The sequence below is a fragment of the Borostomias antarcticus genome (assembly GCF_949987555.1).
Source record: "Borostomias antarcticus genome assembly, chromosome: 4".
Taxonomy (NCBI): domain Eukaryota; kingdom Metazoa; phylum Chordata; class Actinopteri; order Stomiiformes; family Stomiidae; genus Borostomias; species Borostomias antarcticus.
Genome location: NC_140237.1, coordinates 2,537,180 through 2,555,289, shown reverse-complemented (window position 1 = coordinate 2,555,289; position 18,110 = coordinate 2,537,180). Strand labels below are relative to the sequence as shown.

The 18,110-nt window shown below is 41.6% G+C and overlaps 1 protein-coding gene across 1 annotated transcript; it reads right to left on the bottom strand.

The window, feature by feature from the left end:
• Nucleotides 1-10,301: 10,301 nt before the first annotated feature.
• LOC311308087 (beta-1,3-galactosyltransferase 2) lies at nucleotides 10,302-11,348 on the bottom strand (the record flags this gene model as incomplete). Its single annotated transcript, XM_084437024.1, has 1 exon — nucleotides 10,302-11,348. One exon carries the CDS (start codon nucleotides 11,346-11,348, stop codon nucleotides 10,302-10,304), a length of 1,047 nt encoding a protein of 348 aa, XP_084293150.1.
• Nucleotides 11,349-18,110: the final 6,762 nt, after the last annotated feature.

Here is an 18,110-nt window from a genome sequence, read left to right as displayed (position 1 = left end):
AGACTTCAGAAACCAAAATGGTGGATCCTCAAAATGGTTGAGGAAAAACAGGACCTCTCTCTTTTTTTTTTCACAAGCAGCAAAACAGGAAGTCAAACCACGTGTGCACAAAGTTAGCTAAGCACGTGGGCTAATCAACATGTGGAACCAACCATGTGGATGAACTAGCTAGCACAGGGAAGCTTAGCATTGAACCAATAGCACAAAAACCAAAGCTAACAGAAATACAAGATACGTAGCTTGGAGCAGAATTAAAAGAACAAAGGATGAGCACAAGAGTGCCGTAGAAATCCCAAAATAACCCCAACACTGAACACAAAACAAAGCCAGCACAACAGACACTTAAATGCAAAACCAAACCGTAGCTAGCATGTACAGAAGTTCAACACTAAACAAAACCCAGAAAACAGGATCTGAAACCCCAAGACAAGACAAACAAAATGAAACGACTTAGCTCACTTAGCAAAATCACCCGGGGCGTCAAATAACCTCTCGAACTATCACAGCCATCCCCGTTGTTGTGCCCTCACAACTGGAGTAAATAAAAAAAACCACGTTGAGTCGCGCAACCCCACGACACAGAACCAGGCTTATCCGAGGTAACAGAAACACCTGAAAACCTGCCGGTTTTCGTAAACAGTCATGCGGCCAACAGCCTACGTAACCTCCTTGTATAATGCAGAACAAAACAAATGTAGTGCAGAACACAGAATCACATAACCGGTGCGAATAAAACTATGGTCAATGTCTCCAGCTGAAAAACACAATCGTACCACTATGATTTAGATTCTCAACGTACCAGTCCTTTTAGCGAGCTGCAGAGGAGAAGGGCTTCGAGAAAACTAGCCAGCAGAATACGCCAACTGCTCGAAGTTTGAGTCCCCAAGTCAAAACTTGTCGCGGATCCACGCTTCGCCTCCGGAGCACGCGAAAATACTCGTAGTTGTCCCAGAAAACCGCAATTCGGTCGGTCTACAGACACGTCGCCATATTGTTGATGCTTATTTCCTTAATGCTTGGATTAAGAATAAGAGCACGCGAGTGGTCGATTCAAGCTGGTTAAAACAAAGACGATAGCTTTATTCTTCAATACGTTTGCAAGCGGTCTCTCACAACAGGAAGTCAATTCAAGTCAGAGAGCCCCGTCCAAGAGAGGCGGAGCCCTTTTAAAGGAGCCGTGTCGTGACAGGGGGTTGTGATCTGTTGTGCCAGTTGCTCTGGCTTAAACAGATGGCCGTGAGAATGCAGTTAAGGTCGGCTTTCCACAAACATTGTAAAACAATAAACTCAGAGAAAACAGGAACCTAACAGGAACCTAAATAGTAAGATAACAGAAAACCTATCTTGGCGTGAACACATGGGTGATGAGTTGAAATTCTTTAACAAAACCGTTTTTGAGGTATGACGATTTGTTCGCCAACTGCGCTCCCCATTGAAACATATGGTGCCGCACTAACTTCTGAGCTGCTAATTTTGCATTTTTACCCTTTTTCTAACTTGTCGCCATGCCTACAGTGTTTAAGCTATACGGACATATTATACATACAAATGTTCTGCAAGTTCTCAGGATTCCGATGGTGTCAATATATAAGCTGTAACATTTATAGTTTTCGTGATAGAGCTGTCTGAAGCGGACTATGTCTAGGATCAGAGTGTCAGTTGGGATTAGAGTGGTGGCAGATGTTGCTTTTTTTTTTAAATTTGTGTGCATGTGCAGCCTCTCTTAAAGGTACAGGCACCCTTTTATAACTATTGTGGTAGCACAGAACTCAGCCAAAGTGGAATAGAGACACATGATCTTCACTGGTGGGGGCCGGTGGGTAGCCCAGAGAGGAGTACACCATCCCTGACTGGCTATGACCAAAAGGGGCAGAGCCTCGCCACCACGCCACTATTCACGCCACAGAACCCACTTTTCAGCCCCTGAGTGAGCTAGAGACACACAGTCTTCAATGGTGGATGCATGGAAATTGCCCGGAGGTCACTGTACTGTCCTCGACTAGCTGTGACCCAAGGGCGCGGAGCCTAACCAGCACGCCACTATCCACACCACGGGCCCCACAACTCAGCCCCTGAGTGGGCTAGAGGCACACGGTCTTCACTGGCGGAGTCAGGTAGGTGGCCCGAAGAGGGGTACACTGTCCCCGAATGGCTCTGACTTGAGGGGGCGGAGTCTCAGCACTACGCCACTATCCACGCCACGGGCCCCACAACTCAGCCCCTGAGTGGGCTTGAGACACACGGTCTTCACCGGTGCGGGCGGATAGGTGGCCTGGAGAGGGGTACACTGTCCCTGACTGGCTCTGACCTGAGGGGGCGCCACTGTCCACGCCATGGACCCCACAATTCAGCCCCTGAATGGGCTAGACGCACGGTCTTCGCCGGTGGGTGCATGGAGATTGCCCGGTCCGTAGTAGTTCTAGCAGTAGCTGTTACATACAGCTGCAGCAGCTAGCCCACCTCACATTTTCTCCAGGAAATGTACTTTCTAGTTTGTTTGTTGCTCTGTTTAAAATGTTCAAATGTTCTGTCAAGTTTGACAATGTGAAATATATGATAGAAGTGCTCAACCACATGACTGGTGTAGTTAGAGGTATTCTAAACTTTTTGGTGTATATACTAAGGCGGGGGTATAGCTTCACATCAACGTTTGCTAGCTAGTACTATAGTGAAATGAGACGTTTTCCTCAGCGTGCGCTGTTGTCAATAAACGTTACAAAAGGAATGTAGGAGCTCACAGAAACAAATTGCAACACAAAGTTGTGTAGCAAGCTTCAGTCACTAGCACAGTACATGTGTTATGTTAGTAGCATAAGTGAGACAATAATGAGGCTGTCATAGTGAAATGGGGATGGGTTTAAAGAACGGTGTGTGTGCATGCTGTGTTTAGAGAAAATCACGAAATCTACAACAGCAAAAGTTGACTGCTTATTGCCAATCTACAGCCATAGCTTGCCAGCTTAGCTCATAAATTGAGTACCCAGGACAATGTATGGCATGGCTTTAATCCCCCCTTTTCTTGAATACTGTAGGTCCAGCAGATGCAAAAATGAAAAGGAAGGAGAAAAGTTGTGGCATATAGCCAGCGTTTTTCAACCAAAAAAAAACAAAGATAGGAGGGGAGTCAGACAAAGGCGAAGAGCAGAGCACTGGACAGTCCAGAAAGAGAAGAGAAAAGCATAAGTAACGGAGGAATGAAGAAGAACTGAGTGATGACTGTGAAGAACAAAACACCAGAGACCGAGACAGAGCCATTGAGAGAGAAGTGACTCAGAAAGAGGGGGAGAGCAGAACAGTGATGAAGAGAGGGACAATGATGGACAGACCGACAGGAGCAGTGGCACTCAGATCCATACTACAAGTCCAGCTGGACCTCATGGTACAGTATATTAGTTCACTGTTAACGGATTTCTATATAACACTATGTCTTTCATGTTCTATGACATTGGCTAGTGTAGCCTGTGGTATTGGGTTCTTACTGTAGCCTACATGTTCAGAATTGTGCATGATTTAGGCTGGTGTTGAAGTTAATGCAAGGTGCTTCACACTAGGCTGTGAGTGGGCGAATGGAATTTGAGTAGGACAGTTGAATTGTTCAGTAAGTACTGATACAGTAGTAAATTAATTGTCCTAATTGCTTCTTTTCTCTCATTTTAGATGTATCGAAATATAAAAATGATGGACCGATGCAGCCACATCTGAACGCCTTTCCATAACCCTTATGGGGAGGGGCAAGAATATCTTTCTACAGTGAGTGGTATAAAGAGCATCCCTGGCTGGAATATTCTCAATCCAAGGACGCAGCATACTGCTTTGTATGCAGACATTTTGCCTCTTCAAATGCCCCTAAGAGTATTTGCGCATCTGAAAATTGATATTCCGATTCGAAAAAGGACACTTTTAGGGATAGTGGGTGCTAAGTCAGAGATACATGTGAATGCGTGAAATGTGAAAGATTCCATGGGGTGAATACAAAAGAATGGCTGAAAACAACATCTGTCCTGGGAATGATGGGAGCTGAAAATCATTTCTATTAAAAACTGTAATTGTTGTAAGTTTTTATTGCATGCAAGGACTGGGTTAAGTGCTCGATAAGGTGATTTTACATTGTCTTATTATGTGATTCACATCGTAAAAATCACCAGAGAATGCAGAAAATAAAATCTCTGAAATTGAAATGTGTTTGGAGAGGAGATAACCTCTGCCCCCCTGCTGGAACCTCATGAAAATTCATAAAAACATCTGCTAGATGACTGTAATGTAATATAATAAAAACATCAAGGTCATTCCATTACTGATCTATAGCATGTTCTTAAATGTCAGCAGAACTTTTACAGCTCCTTTTGTGAGCAATACTCTCCATGGGCATGTCAAGTAATGGTCCTCTATATTGTCTTTAGTAAGCATACTTTTGTCTGTGATTTCAGAAAAGGAATCATATCCTCTAACACTGGAAACATTGTTAGTCTTCGCATCGGGGGCTTCAGCAGTACCGCGTCTGTGCTTCCCAGTGGAGCCACACCTGGAGTTCCTGCATGTTCAGGGGGCGGAGCTAAAGCGCATCTTCCCAGAGGCCAACACCTGTATTATAACACTGAGACTGCCTATCCACACCTCGTATGAAGTGTGGAGAGAGTACATGGAGAGTGGCATCTTACAATCTCCTCTCTTTGGCACAACACAGTTTGAAATGCCTTTTCTACTCTTCTTTTACCTTCCAGCCTTCCTCCTCCTGGGCAGGGCTCTGTTAGTGTGTAAATATGTTAAAGCTGAGGCGTAGGTTATGTGTAATGTACCTGACCACAAGTTATGATGAACTGAGCTATGTAATTCTAAAAAAAATACTACTAACAAGGTTTGTGTGTTCAAGTTGAGGTGAGGTTTATTTTATCAATTAATCTTAATAAAGCAGTGTCAAAGATTTGAACAATTTTGGGGGATTTAATCAGAAAAGGTCCTCCTGCAATCTCCCTCCAGGTAGAACTTGGTGGCGGACTGGATAAGGTTATCTCTTTCCTCCAGGCTGGCGATGTCTCTGGTCCAATCTGGCCATTAGCACCCACCAGATCTCTTGACTCTATCATATCGTAGTAAATTAAACCATTAAGATGTTACAAGAAATCAGACTCAGATCAAATTAACAGCTGTATTTATGGAATTACTGCTAGTACACAAAGTACTAAGTAACATATTATTTTTAAAAACCAGAGTGAATAATTTTTCAAAAATATTATCAAAGAGATAAAGTGTGTGAGAGGGAAGATGAAGACAGAACATAAAACAGCTCTTCCTTGATGTGGACCAGCTTGTCCCAGGCCCACTCCAGGACATGGACCAGCTTGTCCCAGGGCCCTCCAGGACATGGACCACCTTGTCCCAGGCCCACTCCAGGACATGGACCAGCTTGTCCCAGGCCCACTCCAGGACATGGACCACCTTGTCCAGGCCCACTCCAGGACATGGACCACCTTGTCCAGGCCCACTCCAGGACATGGACCACCTTGTCCAGGCCCACTCCAGGACACAGCGCAGGGTCACTACACCCTGCCTGATCTAGAGGCATACACACACACACACACACAACACATACAGAGCTCATTTTAGTGACAGTGACTGGTTGGCGGTGTGTGTCGGTGGTTTGTGTGCAGCCTCACCGTCAGTGGTTTATGTAAGCAATAACACACGAGAGGGAGTGCGTGGTTATTGGCACGGCAGTGCTGCGGTCAGAAGCCCTCAAATGTGTTATTGCTTTTATGCAACAGCACTGCAGTCGTTACATTTTATTTGTTGAAAAAGATGGGTTTATAGTGTTTGACCATGCAGAGCTCTAAAAGTGATGACAAGTACCTTAAACTGGGTCCTGAAACTGATGGGGAGCCAGTGTAAGGAGGCCAGGATTCGAGTAATGTGACAGGACATTCTGGACCTAGTCAGTAGCCTTGCAGCAGGGTTTTGGACCATTTATGTGTGTGGAGGGGCATATATGTGCACATGTGTGTGTGAGAGTGTGCAAAAAGTTGTATGTGGTGGGGCAGTATAACTGTTCAGGTGTGCGGGGCAGGTGTAGGCCAGGCCTCTGCCCAGGCTGCGGTCAGGGGGCCATCATCTCCACCACGCCGTCCAGGGACTCCTCCGCTCTGGAATAAATCTCCCGCTCTGGAACATACAAGAAACACACACACACACACACACACACACACACACACACACCACAATGGATACATCTAAGGATACATCTGAGACTGTCTTCAGACATCCTTGACAGTTTACTTTAATTTTTGTACTGCCATTATGCACTGGCTGTACATGTTTTTTATTCTCCAATAAAGTCTATTAATCAGTCAAACAACGCTGGCCTTCACTACTAGCCCTGTAGAGTAGCAGAGCAGTTATAGACAGGAGATAGAACTGGTCCGTCCGTTTCAAATACCTGAGAGCCAGGCATCTGGGCGTGGTACCAGCAGTTGATGTCAAAGATCCCAATGTAGGTGGAGGGTTTTCTCTGGCCATAGGCCTGCCAACTGCAACACCCAATAAAAAACAACCAATAAACAAAATACAACAACCGATAAACAACCCCCTTCAACCCTCTAACTCCCTCCCTTCCCCTCATAATAGGCATCACAGCGTATTTTTAGACTGAGACAATATATTGCATTGTATGTTTTGCTTTCTGAAGTCTCTGCAAATACCTCTGCAAATAATGAGGTGGTGATGATTAATTGCAAACTACCAAGAGACACAGAAGCACCAACTGTAACTTAACTTTAATATGTTTGTAATTGTTAAATGTAGACTATTGCTAGCTAATGGCAATCTGCCGGTAGGTTAAGTTTAGGCAAACATTGTATTAGCTATAGGCCTACTGTCTTTAGCCATCATTAGCTGACTAGTGTTCTAAATCTGTAGCTAGCTAGCTGGCAATCAAAGCTGTCTTTGCTTAATGCTTTTATTGAATCTATTTTCTATTAATTATTTTATCTTTTTTTATTAAATGCTTTCGGTACTTAATGAGTAAAATAGTTCAAAGCTGGTGTAATATAATAGCTAGATAACACTGTAATATGTTATTAAAAGTAGCCTAGTGCACTTACCGTGTTCTGAAGTGGACCCTCATTCGGACAATTGTACTACCTGAGTCACCGTAGAGGCCAGTGGGCGGTACCTTTCAAAAATGTGCTTATGAGACGCCTGGCGGCGTTTAATAAACGCCTGAAGGCGACAGGTGTATTTAATCATAACCGACGCCTGGCAGCGCCAGGCACTTATTAAACGGCGCATTGCGAGGATTTGCGCCGTCCAATACGGCGATTTCAATGAAAACACACCTGGTGACGGCGAAAAATCAAGGAGAATTATGACCCATTTGGCGTTCCATAAATTCCCGCTGACCAGTGGGGACGGGCCCATAGACGGCGTTATAAACGTCGGCAGACGACGTGGGATACGTTTTTGATAGGTTGTTGTCAGAGTTTTGTGATTGGTTGTTCACATTGGAACACGTGATGGAAGAGGGGTATTATGCCACGTTCCAGATAGGATTTTGGGCCCGTTAATTACGACTTCAAGTCAAGACTCACGACTTCATAGCGTTCCAGGCAAACTGTCTGAATGCGTGGCATTCTGGATAAACGTAAACAAGCCGATATGGTAAAAGCTTGAGATTTGGCACATTGTCAGAGCTGGCTTGCTAAACATTGTATGCCTAATTTCGCTATGCTAAGAAATCGTACGTTACATTTTATTTATTGATATCATCGACTTTTCGCCGTTTGCATGGTCACGTTCAGGTTTACCTTAATGTTAGCTAGCTAGCACTAGCTATCTCTTGTCAACATATTTGGGCATCATTACATACACATAGCAGATTGTAGTGCATAATCGTTTGTATTATTTTGATTACAACGTACAAATTTACTTTACGTTGCCCTAAAGATATCTTTGTCGCCATACCCATGGGGGCTGCCGTCTTGCTTAGAGGGCTGTGTGACCTCAGAGAGCGCAACTGGGAGTACATCGATCTGGTACGAGTTCACGGGTGGGAAGTTACAGGTTTGACTGCCATTCCAGTGCATTTTCACGTGTAGAAGGTTGGAAAAATACGAGTTACGGGTTGCCTGGAACGCGCCATAAATTTGCGCTTATGAGGGTGTGTTTGGTGGGTCAAACAACTTTGGTGAGACGACACCAAGTGCAAAACTAGAGACAAAACTAGCTGGCGAAACTAGCAAACAACAACATCGTTTTACAAGCAACTAGCAAACATTCTTACTGTCATTATTATTAGCTAGCATTTCTGTTCTTATAGCTCGTGTTCTAACGTGGACACAGGGATCAGGCAAATTTACGAAACTGGACCCAGGAGTGGAGCTACTCGGACGGCGCTTAGTGAGCGCGCTCCGCATATCGCAATACCGCTGCGCGGGCATGCACGCCTGTAGGCGTGCGGGCGCGCAGGGGAATTGCTCAATGCTTGCTGCCCGAGCGGCTCCACGCATATACGTTATTTGCATCATTTGTATGATGCCGTCTAGAAACAACCTGGTCTCACCTGGCAGACGTCAGATTTCGACGTATGATGCCGTTTATATATGACGTTTGGAGGCGATGGACAAATGTCGAATTCTGACGTCTGCCGTGTGAGACCAGGTTGGACCACCATGACACCCATTGTACAGGCTATTTCGTTCTTATGAAAAGTTTAAATCCTTTAACAACTGGCCTTTTCTAGTAAATTGTTTGATTTATTGATTTAAAACAGATAGTTAACAAGTCTCACTTCAGTTTTCTGTAAAATCATGCACATGTCAAAAGCATGGCGCATGAACAGACAGGGTCGCAGATTCGCCATGGCACGGCTTTGACCCTAAACCAGTGTGTTAAACATTCTCTGTTTGGGGTAAGTCTTAAACCTGCTTTAACGCGCCCAGCAGGGAGTAGCATCCTGTGGGGCACATGGAACATTATAAAAGAGGCCTCATCCAGGTTACCACAGTAGCAATACCAAACCATAGAGAATGGGTGTAATATACCATGCGTACAGACACTCCTCTTTCAGTCAATATTTAGTGGATGCTAGTTTTGAACTCACAACCTCCTGCAGGTTGCTGCTCTGTCCACTAGCATACACCAAACAGGTATATATGTTGGGATGTGACTAATGGCGTTAACAATATTACTGCAGTGACACACAATAAAAATATAGGGAAATTATTTTACAGTTAAGAAATGTTGACCATAAAGCATTGCAGTTTACAAAAGAACCAAGTAACAGACTAAGCAGAAGTTGTTTTTGTTCCTGAGGGTGTGATGCTTTTCCGCATCAGTCCACCTTTAATGCAGTGCGGGATGAAGGTTGGTGTTCAGCCCTATTTTCTCCCTACCACGTACAGTACTTGTGACTCCTAAGTTCAAGCTATTTTGGCCTTATAAATGAGATCATTGATCTCAATTGGACTAACCTGGTACATTACATTACAGTCATTTAGCAGATGCTTCTATCCAAAGTGACTTATAATAATTTATTATCATTTAACGTACGGTAGGTAGACTACTATTTCTCAGTAGAACTCACAAGTGCATCTCCTTTATAGACAAGTGACTAAGAGTATAATCTAGTGCTAAAGCTAAAGTACAAGAGTAGCAAAATATAAATACAATAGGTGCTTAAGAGGAAGGATCGTGGTAGTACTTCTTGAAGAGATGAGTTTTGAGCCTGCGGTGAAAGATGGGCAGCAACTCTGCTGTCCTGAGGTCCAGTGGGAAGTTCATTCCAGCACAGCAGGGCCAGGACAGAAACGAGGTGACTATCTCCATCGACCGCAGGAAGATCGGAGTGACGGGACTACCAATCGCCTCAAGGTCGTATGCCGCCACCTCATTGAATGCCCCAAAAGTTTGATATACCCCACCACTTTGATTCACAATGACTGCGATGCGGAACGCCGATGAAGAGACAGTGAAGAGAGTGTGTATGCAGCGAGCATGGGGAGGTTAGGGGGTAGGGGGGGCTTAACTATGGCCTGGAGGTTTGAGGGAGCTGTTCCTTTCATTACCCTGTAGGCTATAGTACCAGAGTTTTAAACTGGATGCAAGCTGCTACCTAGCCAGTGTAGAGAACGGAGAACGAAAGTTGTGTGGGAGAACTTAGGGTGGTTGAACACCAGGCGAGCTGCAGCTTTCTGGACAAACTCCAGAGGTTTAATGGTAAAATTAAAATAAAATAAAGGTTAATACAAAATACAAAATAAAAAAAAGTTCACCAGCCTTCGTGTATAAGTCATTTTGCTGTCCTGGTTTTGTTAACAGGTAGGACCGGGCTTGTGTAAGTCTGTCCAGGCATTTATCTGATCGTTCATCGTGTATGTGGTGGTGGCTATTAGCTGGGAATAGCTGCAGCGGTTATAAGGAACAGGGAAGACCTGAAACAGGTTGTCACTGGGAGGGTCAGTGGGCTGGATACCCAGGTGTCTCATACACAATCCCAGATAGACGTCCTCTATGTAGACGGCTTTAACGTGCCTGGACGCCTCCACCAGCTTTCTGGGGAGGTCTAAAGACATGACATAGCCCAGTCCCAGAACATACGGTGGGTAGACTGACTCAGGGAAAACTGTGCTGGGAAGGTACCATTTGGAGTTCTGGTTCCGTAGAACAGCCGCCCATTTAGCTACAAGTCCAGTCATGTAATTGTGCTGTGGTGCGGTCAGCAGCAGGTTGACCAAGTTGTGCACGTTGAGGAACATGTCTGAGTCGATCTTCATGGCGTAGGAGGCGTTGGGGCAGCGAGAGCTCAGCCACTCCAGCATTACCATGGTCTTGATGGTCAGGTTTTTGTAGCTGTCCTTGAAGTCGCTCTGCAGCAGGTCTCCGTGCTGTTTACTCTCCTGGAGAACCTGCTCTTGGAGCTTCTCTGACCCCTCTCCACTTGGCAGTGCCAAGAGGAAGAACAGACTCATCACTTTGCCCAGTACCAGGCTCTCAGTGCCCCAGGTACTGCGGATGGCGTCACGGGCTGCCCTGTTATGTGGCGCCACTGGCACCATCAAAACCAGGAAGGGCTTGTTCTCTTGGCATTTCTTGGGCTCATCCACAATGAAGTGGTACTCATGTGGGTACTCCACGTAGTAGGGTCCTGGTGACACATACGGGATGAGTAAGGCTGCCGTAGTCTTTACTTCAGAGATGTTTGATACTTCCATGACTGTAATAGCAGTAGTGTCTATGTGAGAGCCAGTGGAGTTGGGGTAAATGACCCTATTAGTTAAGCCGCCGTGACCATATATGAACCATGTCGGGGGCCAGCCAACAGTCCTTTCCACCAGGTTGGTGTTGAAAAGAACTAGCATCACTGCCAGTAGGAGAATGAATAAGAAGAAGCGATGATGGGAACATCTGCTGTACTTGCTGCTTTCTTGCATTCCCTGGCTGAGAGGAGACAGAGGATAAATGTGGAAGTAGCATACAATAATATTGGGAAAAGAATAACATTATTTACACAGTAATACTTGACAGTATTTGCATAGGCTTGACACTCACACCCAGTTAGTCCAAAGTCCAACAAGTGGTGTTATACTGTAGCTGTGGAGTAAAATACCATGCTTACTAGTCAAGGATTCAACCATCTTTATTCGTCATATTGTAGGATACGGGCATATGTACAATGAAAATAGTTAATATACTACTCAACTGAATTAAATACACTCCCTGTACATCCTTGAAAATCATACTCAAAAGTTAAATAAATTAACCAGCCGGTCATTGTATCTGTCCTCATGACTGACGTTTTACAGCTATTATTACTACTTTTTTAATATCAATAACAAGTAATTTCATCAAGCCTGACTGGATCGTTCATTATGATGGCTTGATCATCATATAGATTGGAATTAACTACATAAACCAGTTATCAAGTGACATGCAACATGTATGTACTGTATATTATGCTTTGCAATGGTTAGCAACACATATGGTTTTTAAACATGATTTAATCATAATAAAGGCTTTTTTATCTTCAAAAATCCTACATGCATGCCTGGATATTCAATTCTTTCGACTTAAAGATGTATGTGTATACGTAAAAAAAAAAAACCTACCTTCTTTCCTTTTCGTTTCCATAGCTGTAGGCTGTGGCTTTGTAACACAGAAAACACATCACAGGAACTGTTTTTTAACCAGCTTGCTGGTTTCACTACCACTACGGAACTTCTCCAGCTTGTGTGAACGTGTGCTTGCGCATGTGTGTACACTGGTGTCAGACTAGGTAATACTCAGCCTGTTATTGGCATTGGGGCTTTTGTATCTGCACTGAGCACCACATATTTGCCGTCCAAACTATTCTTTACCCATTCTTATCTGTAAAGTGAGATCTTATCTTGGATTTGTCACACAATTCTCAAACTGTTGAAAAGAAATTTGAAGATTAATTTATAGAATAAAACTATTAAGAGGTAGAGTATTTGGGTTGTAGGTGGTGCTGTTATTTGTTGGGGTGGGACTGTTATTTGTTGAGGTTATAATCAGATCTGGCATAGCAAATTTGTAGTAATAAACTTATCATTGTTGGTATAGCTGGAGTGCTGCACTGAACCTGAAGGCACAATTTTTCTAGATACCATTCAAAACAAAAAGTCTTGCTCAACTTGAAAAGTCAGTTGCTATGTCACAAAGGTGTAGTCACAGCTACATGAAACTAGTAACCTGATAACGTAACCCTCTCATCCACCATGTTAGAGGCACTTGCAACCAGTAGCCTAATTGAAACAGTAACTTGAGGGCAATTTGAAAGACCTGTTACAGCCAACATCCAATAAAGTATTGTAACAAGAGAGTTGGCTGACAGCTAACAGGACAGCTGACCTTGCATACAGTAGATAATTGTTGACAGGCATATTTTGTAGTGATTTTAATCACAGGCCCTCCCCTCATAGGCATCCCGTTGTCAAAAAGCCAGCATTCCTCTCTAGAAATCCATAACATTGCAAAGCACGCTTAATATAATGTTCATATTTACAAATTGAAGCAAAAGCAAAACTCAAATCTCCAAACTACTGTGGTTCCACGAATAGTATGATGAATTGTCTCAAGGCTAGAGTAGTACAGCTGCCATGTATTCTTATTGGAGAAGCTTCTACTTTGAGAGGCTACATTATTATTTCCCAATGTCATTGTCTGTGTAGTACACAACCAAAGTGCAAACAAAATTGCTCACACTCGTTTGAAAATGTTAATGTTATGCTTTCTCTTGTCTTTCATTTTATTCACGTTACCAGTTTAATGAACAGGTGCATACAGGTACTGGTATGTGTATGGGTGGATACACTTTGAATTGACAAATTTCTCCTTGTGAGATAATAATGTTGACCTTGATCTAGACTGTTGAAAATGTAATTCCTGCATCGCACAGCTACTTTTAAATAAACAAGCCAGACATGTTGTCCCCCACCCATGATGCATGTTCCTTTTCTGTGGTAACGGAGTGGAAACATTATATTTTCTTCATGAATATGAATGTTTTAAGTGTTATTCATTTTAGTATTTAACTATCAGACTGTCCGATAGTTTGCAGCTAAATCAATTGATTTAGCTGCAAAGGACAAGTATAGTATGATACATCAGTTTCTGGCCATTGGGTTTCATTTGCCCTTTTTGTAGTTCCGAGGCGCACATTCTGCCTGGAAAGCATAAATGTTAGGTCAGTGAACGTGGAACTCCATAGCATCCAGGAGCTATGCAAAGCTAGGCCTCACACTCCAGTGCTATGTAAAGATTCCCACAGTGTCTGAAACATAAGCCTCTGAACACATATCCAAACATTAATTACAGATGTAGGGAGAGGTGCAGTGCATCCTTTGACCTAACCTGACCTGGTGAAGTAACCAGATGGCATGACTAACTTCGTCATGGTTGGACACATATGACCTAGCCATAATCCATCTCTGATTTATCCAGCATGACCATCTGATCTATGTTGTGAAATATAACAAATATAACTAATGATATGTGTACCCACAAAACAATAACCTTTGCCTATGCGAAAGAACCATGGATGTATTAAGAGAACAGGAGGAGGTATTGAAAGATGGCAGCCCACTGCCCATTCAGTTGCTCACCCAGCGCATGAAGCTGAAAAAGTTTCATCAAATCCTACTTCCGAGGTCCACAGCTCTAGCAGTTATCTAACTGGTAAGTTATCTAACTGCTAGAAATGACTAGAAACCACTGTGAATTGTGGGTATTTTGTAGTACATTATATAGTGAATGAAATTAGCCATGGAGAATTCGAACACTAGAAACTACGGTAACACTTTATAATAATGATCAGTTATAAGGCATTTATAAACCCTTTGTTAATAATGAACTAATCATTAACATATCATTTATAAACATGTGTAAATATTCATAAATGATTTGTAAATATACTAGTTAAAGATTCACAAATGACCTGTAGATGATTTATAACACATTATCAACATTACTTGTAAATGATGTGTTCAACATTAATTAATGTTAGTTAATATGTAGTAAAACATTTGTAAATTATATTAAAGGAGTAGTAAAGGGAAAATGCATGTTTAGCCCTGTTTTAAGGTTACTTATGATCATATACAATGGTTCAGATCAAAACATTGACAAAACTAGCACTTTTGAGAAAGTCTGATAATTGCTCTACCACCGTTTAGGTCATACAATGGATGTGGGTGGGCACCTTGAAAAATCATTCAAAAACATGTTAAACTCAATTTTTCAAAGACAAGAAGCTCACCGAGGGGGTAATTGGTGTCCGTTGGTGTTCTTACATCAAATTCGCCGCAAAGTATGAATCCTGTAGGGTTTTATTGATCATTTTATGAAATCCATTGACTTGTATTGAAGCGACCGTTGTTGATGTGTAGATCAATCTGCAGAGGGGATTCAGGAAGCGGAACTACTTACGGTAGCTATTGTTATTGTTTATGTTGCTAGGCTACCTAGTTTGCGGAGGTTTACACATGTATGTGCTGCGACTAAATAGTTCTATGCTAAATATTTTAAAAAGCCTTTCCAGATGAACTAGAATCTTACTTTATGGCGAATTATGTCAGAACGCCAACTAACACCTCGGTGAGTTTCTTGTCTTTGAAATTGAGAGTTTAACATGTTTTTGAATGATTTTTCAAGGTGCCCACCCACATCCATTGTATGACCAAAACAGTGGTAGAGCAATTATCAGACTTTCTCAAAAGTGCTAGTTTTGTCAACGTTTTGATCTGAACCATTGTATATGATCATAAGCAACCTTAAAACAGGGCTAAACATGCATTTTCCCTTTACTACTCCTTTAAGAATGCCTTATTTATTTGTTTTTCATGTTTATGAAATGATTTGTTAAACATTTACTAAAAGTCTACAAATCATTTGTAGACATTATTGCAGCCCCAAAGACTGTTATAAACTACTAGTTTATAATGAACTAACACTTAACAAATCATTTATACATATTTATAAATGAGTCATATATAATTTATAAAGACACTAGTTTAACATTCAAAAATGATCTGTAGATGATTTATAACACATCATCAACAGTACTTGTAAATGATTTGTTCAACATTAAATAACATTAGTTCATGTGTAGTAACTCATTTTTAATTGCTTTTAAGAATAACATTTTACATCAATTACTAGACGTCTTTGTTTTTCATGTTTAACAAATGATTTGTAAAGGTTTTTGCATGCGCTAATCTAAAGTGTAAACTATTAATGTTTATAAAACATCTATAAATTATTTGTAGAGATGTTTGCATGCGCTAATGTGTAAAGTTGAAACTATTAATGTCTATAAAACATCTATAAATCATTTGTAGAGGTTTTTGCATGTGTCAATCTAAAGTTGAAACTATTCATCATTTACAAATGTCTTATTTTTTGATGTCATAAAGGAACAAAGCTGTCTACAACATTTACACATAATTTATAACAGGTGAAGAAAAAGTCCATAAAACATTTTGTAAATGATGAATAGTTTCAACTTTAGATTGACGCATGCAAAAACCTCTACAAATGATTTATAGATGTTTTATAGACATTAATAGTTTACACTTTAGATTAGCGCATGCAAAAACCTTTACAAATCATTTGTTAAACATGAAAAACAAAGACATCTAGTAATTAGTTCATTATTAACAAACTGATAATTGATCATTATTATAAAGTGTTACCGAAACTACATAGAGAATAGGGAATGGTTTTGAACACAGCTATGGGGTTTGGACTGGTATAAAGCTTTTTACGTACCTAACAAATGCAGTCATACCAAACATGTCCTACTCACATAACAAAACTTTGAGTGAAGCATTTCCAAAATGGCTAAAATGTTGTCTGAATGGGCAGGAAGGCATTTCGTTTTGACAACTGATAAGTTGGTATGTTGCACACCAAATACCTTTTTTCCCAGAATGATTTTTGTAACCTCATACTTTTCTATTTTTCATTGTGAGTACATAGGAGTTATAATACTTCTCATCGACCACCACTGCTCACAGATGTAGCCAACAGTATGTTTACACAAATAATATGAACATATCTACCTACCGTATAATTACGTGAGATGTATCAACTTCTTACTATTTGGCAAGAAGAGATCAAAGCTGAGAGCAATAGAAACTACAGTATAGCTCCTTTGGTAGGGTGCATGCCTTCAAACCAGCAGCTAGAGTCTGAGACCAACAGATGAAATAATTTATTTGTTTTGTATATTATAGTGATAGTGTTTTGTGTGTTTAGTATTTTGTAAAGTATGTATATAGTTTAATAAAAGAGTCAATATGTATCTGTTATTGAGATGTTATTGTACCTGAGGCTTCTGATAGCCTAGGGAGAAAGAGAGAGGGAGAGAGACCGTGCTGCTTTCTTATCTCTCAATCACCGTGTTGATTTTGTCCACTGACACATTCAACAACTGCATATACTGACGAAATGCCTTCATGGGCGGAGGTCTCTGCTCTCCAAGCACCCTTTCTAATTAATTATAATCTTGGGCATTAGGCTACACTTGTTTTATTTATTTCCAGAATAAGATATATCATAAGATGATGTCCATCAAATAATCTCTCAGATTCAGAGGCTGTCGTTGAACACTTTTTAAATGGAACTTTCTGGCAGGATGAAGCAGAATGGTGCAGCTTACAGTAGTAGCGAATCGTCACCTCAGATAGGGTTTTATCTAAATCTCCAACTGAAGAAGCGTATTGTTTTGAATCTCATCTTTGGTTTTCTCATCAACCCCTTCTTTTTGCATATTCCACTGTCTACAAACATTTCCATTGGTTTCCAGAAATATTTTGCAAAGTTGTAAAATAAATTGAGTAACAATAAGCTTTCTGGAAATGCTGTGGAGTAAAATTACTTATTTTTGAAGTGGAGTGAGGAAAAAAGTTGTTAAAACATTACTTGAGTAAACCATAGCATGAAGTTGGTTTCTCCCTTCTACTGGTACTGTAGCTAGCTAGCCTGCCTTCAGCCCCTGAATTTGAATTTTTGATTTTTCGAAATGCGATTTAGGGTCTGAAAAAGCTCAGTTGGAATTCCAACCAGGCCAATCAGCGTCCTAAAAATGCAATAACGGAATTAAACTGAGCTACGTGATTGATAGATGAACTAATCGCTGAGGACTCCTTCGGCAACGCCCATCTCGGAAAATGGCTACAATGGGAGCTTGTTCAGACTGAATAACTGAACTGAAACGAAAGGGCAATTCAGTCTGAGTGTCAGGCTACTAGCTAGCCTGAACTGACAAGAACAAACAATGAATGACTGCAGTATCGGTGCATGAACTGGTGCATATGGTGTGGGCAAGAAACATTCCTTATTACATGGGGGAAAAACTAGAAAATGCCTGGTGTGTTACAATAAGACATTAATTAATTTAATCATCAAGGTAAATTATTTCGGGGTCATATTGACCTTTCATTGTTGGGGGGAGGGGGGGTCATAACTTCCTCTGCCCCATCGAAGGTTATGCCCATGGTCCCTGGTAGTATGGAGCAAGTGTTAATGAGATTAAGTACAGTATATAGTTTACAGATCATGTACAGATCACTTCTTAAGAGTGAGGTGAAAGTCTCAGGTCA